Below are 14,613 nucleotides of genomic sequence, written 5' to 3' on the forward strand. Positions count from 1 at the left end.
CAGCAGCAGCAGTAATAGTAGTAGTAGTAGAAGCAGCAGTAGTAGTAGTAGCAGTATTGGTAGTAGTAGTAGTAAAAAAATCTACTAGTAGATTTTTTTTGCAGGAGTTAAACGTATCTATGTTAAATTTTTCGCAACCAGAAATCTCTACAGAATTGAATAAAATCGTCTGCAGATAACAATAATGAATAATGCAGGGGTTGGAGAGCAATTTACCGCGCTGGATAAAATCGTCTGGAGATAAGAATGAATAATGCAGAGGTGCAAGAGGTAACAAAAATGAATCGCGAATAAGTGAGCCAGACCTGCGATTTACGAAGCTGAGTAAAATCGCGTGTAGGTCCAAAAATGAATCGCGAATAAGTGAGCCTGACCCGCGATTTACGAAGCTGAATAAAATCGTCTGGAGGTAGCAGGATTCAGTAGCTCGACCCCCTGCTCTTGGCACTGGCTGGCACGGAGTCATCAGGGCCAGCTTGACAGACTTCCGTGGCTCCCTGGCAAGCTGTTCCGTGGTGTGTGTGTGTGTGTGTGTGTGTGTGTGTGTGTGCGCAGCTGTGTTGTAGGTAATGTATTTAATGTAAGTATGTATTGAATGTACTGTATGGATGCATTGTGTGTGTTGTATTGTGTGTGTGTGTGTGTGTGTGTGTGTTTATTGTAGCGACCGGCACACAGATGCTTGACACTGTAAAGACAAGAAACAGTCTCGTAACCCTCTCACTACAATAACGCCTTTTCTTAATTAATTCCTGACGATTTTGGTGAGCCTTCTTAAGTTTTTAGGTTTTTGTGGGATCCTGTATTTTTATTTTTATATATATTTCAGAAGCATTTTTTTATAGCTAATTAGAAGTGCAGGTGTCATGTGGGTCATTGAAGGTAGCAGGTGGTGTTGTTATTGTTGTTGTTGTTGTGTCCCCAAGTTCATCTGAAACGTGAACTCGGTGGACTGCAGGCTGAAGTTCCACCTCCTCCCTTCCTGCAGTCCACCATCCTCCTTTCGGGATAGGGAAGCAGTTGAGGGACGTTTGTATAACCAGGCATATGAGCCGCCCAGTCATTCAGTGCCACCCCATGAAGGCGTCCCTCTACAGCACCAGGAAGCAGGTGTGGAATAGATGTACAGGTGTGGAGCAGGTATACAGCAGGTGCGGGACAGGTGTGCAACGGGTGTAGATAAATGTAAAGCAGGTATACGGCAGGTGTAAGACAGGAGTGGAGCAGGTGTATAGTAGGTGTGGAACAGGTGTGTAGTGGTGAAAAAAGAGTAAATAGGTCTGTGTGTGTTCCGTCGTGGCGCCTGACCGGACGTGAAGGTAGGTAGTGCCAGGTTGTCCCATCCCTTCTTATTCACCCCCTTCTTCCTCCTCTTCTTTTCCTCCTTTTCGCCCCATGTTTCCTCCTGTTCTTTTTCTCCTTCTCGTCCCCTATTTCCTCCTCGTCTTCTTTTCCACCTTTTTGTCCCCCCTTTCCTCTTCTCCTCCTCACAACTTCTTTCTTCTTCTTTTTCTCCTTCTCACCCCTTCTTCCCATTTCTTTCCTGCTTGTTACTTGTCTTTCTTCTTCTTCTTCATCCTATCCTCTTCCACCTCCTCGTCCATCTTTTCTCTGCTTAACCACCCCTTTCCTCCTCTTCCTCTCTTTTCCTTTATTCCTCTTCCTCACCTTCCTTCCTCTTCATCCCACTTCCTTCTTCTTCACCACTCGTTTCTCTTCTTCATCCCTCCTTCCTTTTTATTCTCTCATCTTTATTAACCTTCCTTCTTTTTCCCTCTCCATTCCCCTTCCTTCTTTTTCCCTCTCCATTCCCCTTCCTTCCTCTTCCCTCTTCCGTGTCCTTCCTTCTTCGTCCCTCTTCTTATTCCTCTTCCTTCATCATACCTTCATCCTCACCGGTGTTCCTTTTCATTCTCATCAACTTTTACATTTTCTTTCCAATTGCTCTTCGTCATTTTCTTCCCCACCTCCTCTTCTTTTCCTTCCTTCTTCACTTCCTCTTCATTCTTCACTTTCCAGTTACTCTCTTCAATCTTCACTCATTCTCATCTGTCCTAACTCATTCTTTTCTCTTCATTTTCATTGCCCCCTTTTCTCCTCCTCCTCTTATTCTTCTTCCTGTTTATATCTTCTACTTCACTCTTCCTTCCTCTCCTCCTTCTCTATGTTCTTCCTGTTTTTTTCCCTTTCTTCACTCCTCCATGTCTTTTCTTCCTGCTCCTCTTCGTGCTTCTCTTGTAATGTCTTTCCTTCCTTTTCCCTCTTGTCATCTTTCTCTCCTGTTTCTCTTATGCTTTTCTTCTTTTCCATGTTTTCCCCTCCCATTCATATTCCTTTCCTTCCATAATTCTGCTCTCTTACACTTCGCCTCTCCGCCCTTCCTTCACCTCTCCTCCTTTCTTTCACCTCTCCTCCTTTCCTTCACCTCTTCTCCCTTCCTTCGCCTCTCCTCCCTTCATTTATCTCTCCTCCCTTCCTTCATCTCTCCTCCCTTCCTTCACCTCTCCTCCCATCCTTCACCTCTTCTCCCTTCCTTCACTTCTCCTCCCTTCACCTCTCTTCCCTTCCTTCAACTCTTCTTCCTTCCTTCACCTCACCCTTCCCTTTCATTCCCATATCCCCTCTCCATTTCTCTTTTCTCTCTCTTCTCTCTAGACCCCTTCTCTCTCCCTCTCACGTCACCCTCCTTCCCTCCTAATACTCCCCCCACTCATTCTTCCTCCTCCCTGTAGTTCTGTTCTCAAGCCGGCCAGTCTGTTGGACCAAGTTTGCTTCCCCCTTGTTCCCGATCACCGAGGTGTTTATGTCGGGATCTGGATGTAACATTGATGGTTGCATATTGTCTTCTAGGGGAAATTTGAGTCTTAGCAAAAATAATTGACTTAATGCCTTTCATGTGGTCGAATTAATTATAAGTCTTCTTGGTTCTTCATTATTTTCCTTTTCTTTTTCCCTTCACAACATTTCACAAGACCCACGTATTCCCTTCCTCCCCGTGCTGCCACGTCCCTCACCCCGTTCTTCTTCATTCCGTCTCATCTTCAGTCCTTCACTTCCCTCTCCATTCATTCCCTTCATCTTTGTCCCCTTTTCACTCCCTTTTCCTTTCTCCACCTTTTTTCCAGACCCACTTCCCCTCATTTCACCTTCTCCCCTCCCATCTCTCTCTCTCTATCAATTCATCTTTCTCACTTCACTTCCTTACTCTCGCCCTCCTCACTTCCCTTTCATTCCTGTTTCCCCTCTCTCTTTTACTTTACATTTTTCCACTTACCACTCTCCCCTCTCTCATTCCAATCATCCCTCTCCACTTCCCTCTCCACCCCTCCACTTTCATCCACACTCACTTCCTTTTCCATCATTTTACCTCCCTCTCCCCTCACTCTACCTTTCTCATTCCTGTCTCCCCTCTCCCTTTCAATCACTCCCTCCCCTTCCACACCATCCCCACATCTTTCTCCCCTTTCTCCTTCCCTGTCCACTTTTTCTTAGACCCACTTACTTCCCACTCATTTCACCTCCCCCCCCTCAACCTCGCGCGTGCGTCGGTGGTCAGTGGGGAAAGTGGCGCTTAAATCTAGTGCTTCCCCTCCCTCTTCTCCTCTTCCCTTCCCCTCTCCCTTCTCCCCTTCCCTTCCCCTCTCCCTTCTCCCCTTCCCTTCCCCTCTTCCTTCTCCCCTTCCCTTCCCCTCTCCCTTCTCCCCTTCCCTTCCCCTCTTCCTTCTCCCCTTCCCTTCCCCTCTCCCTTCTCCCCTTCCCTTTCGCTCCCTCTTCTTCTCTTCCCTTCCCCTCTCCTTTCTCCCCTTCCTTTCCCCTCTCCCTTCTCCCCTTCTTCTCCCCTTCCCTTGCCCTCTTCCCTCCTCTTCCATAGCCTTTCCTCTCCTCTTCCCTCTACACTTCTCATTTCCCCCTTTCTCTCCCCTTCCCTTCATCTTTACACTTCCTTTCCCCTTCCCTTCAACCTTACACTTCCTCTCCCCTTCCTTTCTCCCCTCCACCTCCTCTCCCTTACCCCTTCCATTTCCCTTTCCGTACCCCTTCCACTCCCTCTCCCTTACCTTCCCCCTCCTCCTCCTCTTCCCTTCTTCCTTCCATCCCTCCCTTCCCCTCCTTCCCCTCTTCCATCCATCCTCCACTCCTTTCCCTTGCTCTCCCCTTCTTTTCCCCCTTCCTTCCTTTCTCCTTTCCTTCTTCTCCCCTCCTTTATTCCTCCCTTCCTTTCCACCTCCCCCTTCCTTATTCCTCCCCCCCTCTCCCCCCATCCACCCCTCCTCCTCCCTCTTCGGCTACTTACGGCGCTATAAGTACTTCCCCCAGGCCACTTTCTCGCGTGCAGTTCGTCGACACTTAAGGGCCGCGCTCTGCTGGGCTTGGGAGGCTCCTTAACACATGCTTCTAACCTATTTATTTTCCTCACTTGGCGTACAGTATTTGGTGGGCTTGGGAGGCTCCTCAACACATTCCCCTAACCTATTTATTTTCCTCACTTGGCGTACAGTATTTGGTGGGCTTGGGAGGCTCCTTAACACATGCTCCTAACCTATTTATTTTCCTCACTTGGCGTACAGTATTTGGTGGGCTTGGGAGGCTCCTCAACACATGCTGCTAACCTACTTATTTTCCTCGTTTGGCTTACAGTATTAACATTTTCCCTATCGATATTAATGCAGTCTTTGTCTACCGCAGAAAGATAATTAAGACAATATTAAGGTGCAATATGTTAAAGAAATCGCTAAGGAAGAGGTGCTAAGGAGCTTTACCTTTCCCTATGAAAATCGTATCGTTATTGGTCTCTGTCTCATTAATATAATTTCGGTAATAAAAAGACTACAAGGCTTAACTTGTGGAGATAGTTTTATAACGTCTTGTCGGGAATATGTGCGAGAGATAGATAAATAGAATTGTAGATAAATAAATAGATAGATAGATAAGTCGATAGGTAGGTAGAGATAGATAAATAGATAGGTAGAGATAGATAAATGCGTAAAGTAGATAGGTAGGTAGAGATAGATAAATAGACAGATAGATAGATAAATAGATAGGTAGAGATAGATAAATGGGTAAAGTAGATAGGTAGGTAGAGATAGATAAATCGATAGATAGAGAAATAGGTAGGTAGAGATAGATAAATGGATAAAGTAGATAGGTAGGTAGAGATAGATGGATAGATAGATAGATAGATAATTTTATTCAGCTGTGGAGAGGCTTTGGAGCTGGTGGGGTTATATATAGCACATTGAAAATGACTAGAATAAAATTAGACACCTAAGCTAGAAATCTTTGAAAAGATGTACGTCCTCAGTTTGAAGGGGTTGTCGTTCACCATCTGAGACGATTTTTAGGTTGGGTGAAATCGTCTTGTGGTGGCTAGGTTGCAGTAATAATGGCGTCGTCGTAGTGAATGGGTTTGCTGTAGGCTTCATTAACACCACGATTACATCTCCTCAACCCCTTGTCAGTCCCATGGCCCGTATTTTATTCTTACCTTCAGACGATTTACATATTTCATTCTTCTTACAACCAGACGATTACAATTGCGGTATATACCTTAGGATAGACGATTTAAAATGGAGGAATCTAATATAGCCTTTAACTTCTACTCCTGAACTGAAAGAAATCGTCTAGGGGAGGCAAAAGCACTAGCCAACAGGACGTGATGATACTGCAGGGGTTAAGCTGAGGAAAATCGCGTGGCGGTAACAACGTAGCCCCTTCAACGCGAGGACGGGTTATTCACATCATTCGCGGGGTCTCCAGACGATTTTATTCATCAGGGCGTGGGAAGTAGTGAAGGGGAGGTTATTTAGACTATCTCCTCCCCTCCCCTCCTTTTCCCTCCCCTCTTGAAGGAAAAATCCCCCCTTAGAGCTGAATAAAATCGTCTGGGGATAGCAAGAATAAAATGAAAAAAAAGCGTCATTGGTCTAAAAGGGTCAATAAAGACGTCATTGATCTGAAGAGGGTCAGTAAAGCACCGTAGTAAAGGGACGTAATAAAACTTGCTTTGTTAAACAGTGGAATCTTTAGTTCTGTGCAGCCTGTGTCCTGACCTTTACCGTGAGCTTGAGGAAGTGCGCGTACGTGAGGGGATTCCTATGTGTGTGTGTGTGTGTGTGTGTGTGTGTGTGGTGAGAGAGAATTCGTATGCGTGTGTGATGGGAGGGGAAGTGGTGAAAGAGAATTCGTATATGTGTGTGATGGGAGAGGAAGTGTTTTGTGTGTGTGTGTGTGTGTGTGTGAGTGTGTGTTTTAAATCTACTTCCTTTGTTCCTCCTGAAATGTTATGGCTCAGGTCGGAAGGGACGGACACGAGTTCGGTGTACGTGTGGTAAAAGAAATTAACAAGTCTCCTTTTTTTATTATTATTTTTTTGGTTCCTCTACGTGTATATTTTTTCAGTGACAAGTGCACTCGAATGTACTGTGTGTGTGTGTGTGTGTGTGTGTGTGTGTGTGTGTGTGTGTGTGTGTGTGTGTGTGTGTGTCCGCAATTACAGTGCACACGTGCGTGACCCACATTTTCTGACCAAGACTGTGTTTATATCCGCCAGTCGCTGTCCACACCCCACCCCAGCAGGAGGGGGGAGAGGACGTAGGTGTAGCACATTTGGGAGGTGGGAGGGGAGGGGAGGGGAGTTGGGAGGGGGAAGAGGACGTTGTAGTAACATATAGGGGGCTCGATAAGGGGACTTGAGGTGGGGGGGGGAGACCTGGGAGGGGCCGGGGGACTCCTAAGAGAAGAGGATGTTGGGGTAGCACATGGTGGGGGGAAGGTTAGGAGGGGGTGAGGACATGGGGAGAAGAGAAACTTGGGGATGGGCTTCGTGTTGTGCAGGGTCAGTGAAGAGAGAGAGAGTTGTAAGAGGACGTGCAGAGAAGGGACGAGGTAGAGGACATTGGTCGTTTGAGGAGCGTTTGGAGCTCTGACGTAGCAGTGTGTGTGTGTATGTGTGTGTGTGTGTGTTTTGTTGTTTTTTTGTCTTATGATATCTGGGTGTATTATTTTAGACGATGGGCGTGTGTAATTTTGGCAGAGCAATTTTATTTTCTTTGACTCTTGAGATGCCTCTGGGATTTTGACACGGTAATTTGTGGTTTTATTTTGGACTTGAGAGGAGTCCCATCAGAATTTCATGAAGGTTTAGAATTTAATGGTTCTGATGGGGTTGAAACTAGTGAATGGTGAGTTGGTCGAGAGGGAGGATGAAGGTGCAGTTGAGAGAGGGTGAGGTTTGGTGGTGTTGTGGTAGAGGTGTGGTGGTGATGTGGTGGAGAGAGGATGAGGGTGTGGTGATGGTGTGGATGATGTATAGGCTGGAGATAAGAGAGGGGAGAAGGGATGAATTAGGAGGTAAGGTGGTCGAGGAGGAGGAGGAGGGTCTGTGGTGTCTGGCAGGAGTGATTATGTTGTTGATATACCTGAAGATAACATAGCCAGGCCTTTTGCTTCTTAAGGTTGCTGTGTTAGGCTGGGCTAGTACTGGAAATATAGATGGTTTTACTGGGGTCCTGCATATGTATTCTGTGTTGTTGATATTCTTACATTTTTTAACATGAAGTCGTTTGGTTCCCGTGTTTGTTGCTTGGAAATTGGATCGCCAGAGGTTCAGGACGAATTGTAAGGATGGAAATATTAAGGCTGTTGTGCTGATGTTGTAGTGCTTGGAGGTAACAATCAAGTCTTGGGTTCCAGTGGCTGTTGCAGTAAAGTTGGTAGACGAAAACAACGTTGTACTTTCATGTTGTTGGTGGTGATGATGATGATGATGATGACGACGACGACGACAGCCGAGCCTTCTTAATTTCAGTGGATAATGATGTAGGTGGAGCTGGTAGATCCACAGAGGTTAATTACAGATGTTTTAATAGAAATTTTAATGTTCTTGTACACACGTGATTCATAATTTGTATTCTCCTGCTGTCTCTGTCCATTATTCGACTGTACCTGCATGTACTTTATGTAATTTTCGATGATGATGATGATGATGGTTCCAGTAGGCGTTGCTGTAGGTTGTGTTGGTAGATTTCGAGAAAGGTTCGTGAGAATTGTTAAAATATTAGTACGAATCTACGAAATCTAGACAGGAATTTTTTTTGATGATGATGTTGATGAGTAGTAATAATAATAAATAATAATAATAATCAGTAAATCAATAAGGTCTTATCTACACTGTCCATGCCTAGTTATAATAATACATGCGTGAGGCTTAATCGAGAAATAATTTGATTACTTTAAATACTCTGATTACTTAGAGAGGAAGGACAAAAGGTAGTTAATGAATAGAGAGGGTAAGTGAGGGTGAGGTGTCTAGTGTTGCCCTGCCTCGCCCTCCTCCCTCATTTACCACCTGTTTGCATGCTAGATGTGTTCACTGTTATTGTTCTCTGTGGACCGGTATCTCCTTGGTTCGTGTTCTCGTCTGTTAAGGAAGCTTCCTAACACCTCTTCCTTAGCGATTTATTTTTTGAATGAGTGGTTAATATATTTTATAACGCCTCTTTTTTTTTTTTTTTTTTTTTTTTTTTTTTTGATAAGAGTAGTTAATACTCTTCTGTAACACCTTTACAATTATTTTTAGGTATGATTGGTTAATATCCTTGTGTAATACCTCATCCTTAGCGATTTATTTTATGGATATGAGTGATTAATATCCCTGTTAACACCTTTTCCTTAGTTATTTATTTTTTAATGTGCGTGGTTAAAATCCTCTTGTATGTAGCAAAGTATGGCGATATTTCAAGGATTTATGTAGCACAGAAGAGGGCAGAGTGTAATAAGCAAACTAAATCTCCAAGGAAAAGGTGTGAGGAAGCTTCCTTAACCGACGAGAATACGGACTCTTGGTTTATGGCATTTCCCAGCACTTAATCCGCAGTTATTTTTCCCCTTAAGAGCTTAATTATTTCCCATTGTGATTACGTATTTTTGTCACTTATTTTGTGCCTTATTTTGGATCCAAATCCGACCATTACTCTCATCTTAGAATCCCCTAATAATTAAAGGATTTGTGAGGATTAATTCTCACCCTCCCAGTCCTAAGATTCATTTCTAAGCTAAGTCAAAGTTATTAAAGAGAACAAAATATATCAGTAAATATATATATAAATGAGTAAATAAAATCACTATAGTAAAAATGTTGATATCCTTTCATACGTTATTGCTGTAAACTATGTCCATATTGAAAAGATGGAATATTAAAAGAGAATACCTTTAATATGGAAATAAATCGCTAAGGAAAAGGAGCAACGAAATCTATGTCTGTGAGAGAGCGACCTATCACCACCCAAACGCTCGCCCTTCATTACTAATAAGCTTATGTTTATTTTAAGTTAAGAGCTGTTTTAATATTTCGTTGTTTTTTTTTAGCTTCACTCTGCTTTCCCCAACAGCTGAGCCAGTGTGAATAACCAGCACATCATCAGCTGCATGTCAGTCAATGGCTTATATGAGGGAGAGCAATTAACTCACTAAGATTAACTAATACTACTAATAGTGTCAGGGAACATGCTTACTAAACTCAGACTTTAAATTTATTGGCTGTGTTGTTTACTTCATGTCTTTGATCCCATTGCCAACCAGTTTCAATATCAGTACCCAAGTATCAAACTCTGAAGTGGTCACACCGTAAAGCTGTAAATATATCACTTGTTGCAACCATTACTTACAGTCATGAGAGGAACTGAATGAGGTGCCACTGGTTTTGCTCGTCATTCAGCCTTCCACGTGACTCCACTTCATGAGTATTACTGCTCCCTCACTACCCACTCATGAGCTGTGTGTGTGTGTGTGTGTGTGTGTGTGTGTGTGTGTGTGTGTGTGTGTCTAAGTCTGTCTGTGTGTGTGTGAGCTCTGTGGGGAGGGATGAGGAGGCTGGTGGCTATGAGCGAGGGTGGGTGTCTCTCCCCAAAGTATATATACCTACAGCCTATATACTTTGGCTCTCCCCCCCTGCTCAGCTCCCCGCCACCTTAACACCACTGTACCCATCAACAGGTCCAGGCCAAACGACCGATTGCTAGTCAGCAGTTCGCAGAGCGCGGCCTATTTCTGGAAGTGAGTAACCAAGGCTGGGATGTACAGAGTAGAGGTTGTAGAGGTGTGGAACTTGTTTGGTACCGAATTTACACAAACTTACAACCAGTACCCTGTTGTAACTATGGTTCTTCCACCTTGACTTGGCTTAGATTTTCGTCCTTTTTGCTGCCTTTATCACATATTCAGTCGTAGAGAAACGCTACGGCCCTTCATCTTTTCCATAGCACTTCGTGAGTAGCATCATATTAGAGCTCGGTATTCAAAATGGAATGATGGCAGATATAGGCCAAGTTAAAGTGCAAACATTATAGGATTTGTTTTGGCAGGAAGAATAAGAACTGTATTATTCTCCTTGCGAAAATAAATCACGTTTAAGACAGGGAATTGGTTATAAATTTATTTGTGAATGCGCACCCTGGTCTAACGCTTCCCGGTACGATACTGCCATGACACTATCTCGCTCTGGTTATAACTCATCTTCTTCAGGTTTATCTCTGGGAGGCATACGGCGGTCAGGGCCAGGCTTAACCCTTCTGAGAACAGGGGTATTTGCTCTGCTGAATAAATCTCTCGGTTCCCTGGATGAAATAACTACCAAGGATGAAGTAGCTACCAAAATTGCGTCTTGTTCCGGGCTGTCAAAAATTCATTCTCCTCTCATCCACCTTTCTCATTACCTGATTCATATATGTTTCATTGAGACGTAGTGGACAAAGGTGCATATTATCACCCACAGATGAATGACAATAAGCATCTCAGTTCACTACGTTACATTGAAATATCAGTGAGTCCAGCAGTGAAGTAGAAGCGGGAGAGGTGAACGTACTTTTGCATTTATTTGTACAGTTGCGAATCAGTTTATTTATATCAGTTAAATTTTGATGCAGAGCGAAAAGGGTTAATTTCACCGTATGTTGGCCTTCCAGCGGCTTTTATTTATTTATTTATTATTATTATTATTATTATTATTATTATTATTATTATTTGAGCGTGCTGCAACGAGTTGTGTCATAACAGTGCCGTACCGTAAACGTCAGAACAGAGATCCTATAGTAAACAGAGACTGGACAGCTTCCTCTGTTGCCGTGTGTCAGTTATTTGCCTAATTACACTAAATATCTAACTCTAGTATTTTGTATGGCTGGCTTAATACACTTTGATGTCACTGTAATGCTTAGAATTTTTATGTGAATCGCTAATGCAAATAGATGTGAGAATAATGCATGGTTTGAATCAGCCATGGAGATAAACATAGAGATAAACATTCAGAGCATTTACAGTGATATCCATGATCTTTAAACAAGCTATGCACATCGCAAGAGTTAATGGTGATTACACAAGAGTTAGCAGTATTTACACAAGAGTTAGCTGTACTTACACAACAGTATTTACACAAGAGTTAGCAGTATATACACAGCAGTATTTACACAAGAGTTAGTAGTAATTACTTAAGAGTTAGCAGTAATTACACAAGACTTAGCAGTATTTACACAAAAGTTAACATTAACAAGAGCAGCACTGCGAGTGGTGGAAGAAAGTTGTCCAGTCTCTCTCTCTCTCTCTCTCTCTCTCTCTCTCTCTCTCTCTCTCCCCAACCCATACGAGTTCCACACCACGTAGACAAAGTTGCACGTTTCCAGAAAAGCATGTGCATGTGGGTAACGGTATATGTAAACTTGTATATACTCCATTCAGTTTAACTTGGCAAAGCTGGACTACGCCCCTAACTTGACAGGAGAGGGTCCAAGTTGGGCCAAGATTGTTGCATGTTGACAGAAAGCAAAGTTGAATTATATGGGTACAGTTCTTTCACATAAAACACTTACTTTTCAGGTCTTATTGTCACCATCATCATATTCACTCTCTCATTTCTCATCATGAATATGTTTGCTGTGGTTGCGAGGCTAAATTTTACACGAAAGATTATTACGAAATGCAGCAGAGATCGGGAATATTTATAACACGAATATTTCCATTATATTTATCAGCCACTTTTATGTAAGGTGAGTGGGGTACAGTCAGCAGCAGAAGTCCTGGCCCTTTTTTTTGCCTTTCTCTCCATAGATTTATAAAGTTAACCAAAGGAGTCCAAAGGAAAGAAGACTAATGACGATGATCTGTAGGCTAATAGTCATCAGTGTCAGTTGCTGTGGACTTAACGAGGCTAATTATGGAAAGTCAGTGGGGAGAAAATTAAAAATGACAATTGGACTTTCGTTGCTGCCTCCTTCACTTGGATTTTTGAGGTTCTTTGATACGGTGACGTCCTTATCCAATTCTCTTCATACCAGACGATTTAATTTACCTGAAGTTTCACCTTTCTTAGTGACGGGGTTAGGAGCAATTCTCGTAAGCCCTCCGGTACCAGAGTTCCTTCCTAAGCTTAGCAAATCGTCTGGAGGCAGCAAGAATTAAAAAAGAAAAAAAGGCAAGGTTGTGGCAGCTCTCAGTACTGTGATTTTATTTTCCTTCCACAGCTAGCTCAGTTGGGAGTGGGGAACTTGTGACTTTTCTCCATGGAAGAGGAGGAGGCGGATGTAGTTCTAATTAAAAGCAATATAGAGAACGGGTTAAACCTAATTATGGTTAAGCTAAGGAACTCGTATTAAGTCAAACTATGTATTTATTTGCGGTTGTCATTAGAGTTTCGTGTTGTAAAGTGAGGTGCACAGTTTTTTTCTTCTTGTTTTTCTAATTCTGTTTCTTTAAAAAATATATTCAGTTTGGAAAGTGCCTAACGTATAGAATGAGGTAATGAAGTCTGTATCACACCTCCAGTTGGAAAATTGTCTTCTGAGCTGGCAAAGAAAAAGCTGAGAATAACAAAAATGTAATAAGATAAATATTCATTTAAACGTGGCCTAAATTTGCCATCCTTCCATCTTCATTACTGAGCTGTAACAAGAGCATCTTACTTGCATATGATGCAAGTCACGAAGAAGTGGTATGAAAAAAGTGTAAAACCATAGTAGTTTCTTATTCTGACACTGGAGTACGTAAATGCAGCTTAAAAAAAAAAAAAAGAGGAAAATCTGTACCAAGTTTATGTAAATTAACTGTGGTGCCGTGGTGTATGAGGCAGTGTGGTGGTGGTGGTGCCGCGTCCTGCGAGGCACTACCGCCATCACCACCACTGGCCTGCCTGTGGTTAGTACGGCATGGCAGCGAGTACACTAGAATAGACATGACGACCTGCACTTCATCTTTATTACATGCTAACTACTGACAGATGATTTTATTCACCTATAGTTCGTTCACCTTTACTTGGCCCAGATTGTCGTCATTTTGCAACTTGTTTCACGTAGCTCAGTGACAGAGTAGGACAACACAACCGCTATGCATCCATTCCATAGCACTTCTTCGTGACTAACACCGCATTCTGTTGTTAATGTCTGTCCTTGTCAATACCAAATGATTTTATTGTTATAGTTCGTTCACGTTTACTTGTCCCAGATTTTCGTCCTTTTGCAGCTCCTTCCACGTAGCCCACTGACAGGAAAGGACAGTACTACCTCTCAGCTTCCTTTCCATAGCACTTCTTCGTGACTGGCATCATATTCCGGTGTTAATCTCTGCCTTTGTCAGTGCCAGATGATTTTTTTTTTAGCTCTAGTCTGTTTACCTTTACTTGGTCCAGATTTTCGTCCCTTTGTAGTTTCTTTCACGTGGTCCAGTGGCAAAAGAAGACAATGCTAGGGTCCCACATCCTTTCCATGGCACTTCTTCGTGATTAGCATCAGTTAATGTTAATCCACTGCTACAGCTCAGCATTCAAGATGGAGAGGTGATAATTTTAGGTCCATTGGCACTAAAAGACATTAATACTGCCCCACATCCTTTCCGTAGCACTTCTTCGTGCATGGCATCAAGTTTTGAGTGTTAACCCATTGATAATGATAATAATAATAATAATAAACACGTCACAATGCTAAAGAGGGTAACAGCTCCTTCCTAACCCCTTCACGTCTTCCCTAAGCTGAATAAAATCGTCTGGAGGCTGCAGGAATAGAGAAAACCGTCCTCGTGCTGAAGGGGTTAGCGGGGGGGGGAGTGCTTTCCTCCATCTGTTGAGGGAACGTGGGAAAGAAAGTTGTCTGCATTTATTCACTTTTTCATTCATTTATTTCATTCGTTCTTTCTTTTATTCATTCTCCATTCATTCATTCATTCATTCTTCCATTCACTCATTCTTTCAGTTTATTCACTCATTCATTAAATCATTCATTCATTCTTCCATTCATTCATTCTTCCATTCATTCATTCTTCCATTCATTTATTCATTTATTCTTCCATTCATTCATTCATTCTTCCATTCATTCATTCATTCATGTATTCTTCCATTCATTCATTCATGTATTCTTCCATTCATTCATTCATTCTTTCATTCTTCCACTCATTCATTCATGTATTCTTCCATTCATTCATTCATTCATTCCGTTCATTCATTCATTCATTCATTTATTCTTCCATTCATTCATTCATTCATTCTTCCATTTTTCATTCATTCATTCCGTTCATTCATTCATTCATTCATTTATTCTTCCATTCATTCATTCATTCATTCATTCTTCCATTCAT

At 42.6% G+C, this 14,613-nt stretch overlaps 1 protein-coding gene across 1 annotated transcript in view; it reads left to right on the top strand.

The window, feature by feature from the left end:
• LOC145408939 (transcription factor AP-2-epsilon-like) overlaps nucleotides 1-14,613 on the top strand; it is a 289,633-nt gene that overhangs the window by 179,404 nt on the left and 95,616 nt on the right. Inside the window, exon 5 of the mRNA XM_080279520.1 lies at nucleotides 9,994-10,053. Coding sequence (XP_080135646.1) covers nucleotides 9,994-10,053 — 60 coding nt within the window. The remainder of the gene's footprint in view (nucleotides 1-9,993; nucleotides 10,054-14,613) is intronic.

This window comes from Coenobita brevimanus, chromosome 79 (assembly GCF_032717465.1).
Source record: "Coenobita brevimanus isolate Jiangsu-jjx chromosome 79, ASM3271746v2, whole genome shotgun sequence".
NCBI classification, from domain to species: Eukaryota; Metazoa; Arthropoda; class Malacostraca; order Decapoda; family Coenobitidae; genus Coenobita; species Coenobita brevimanus.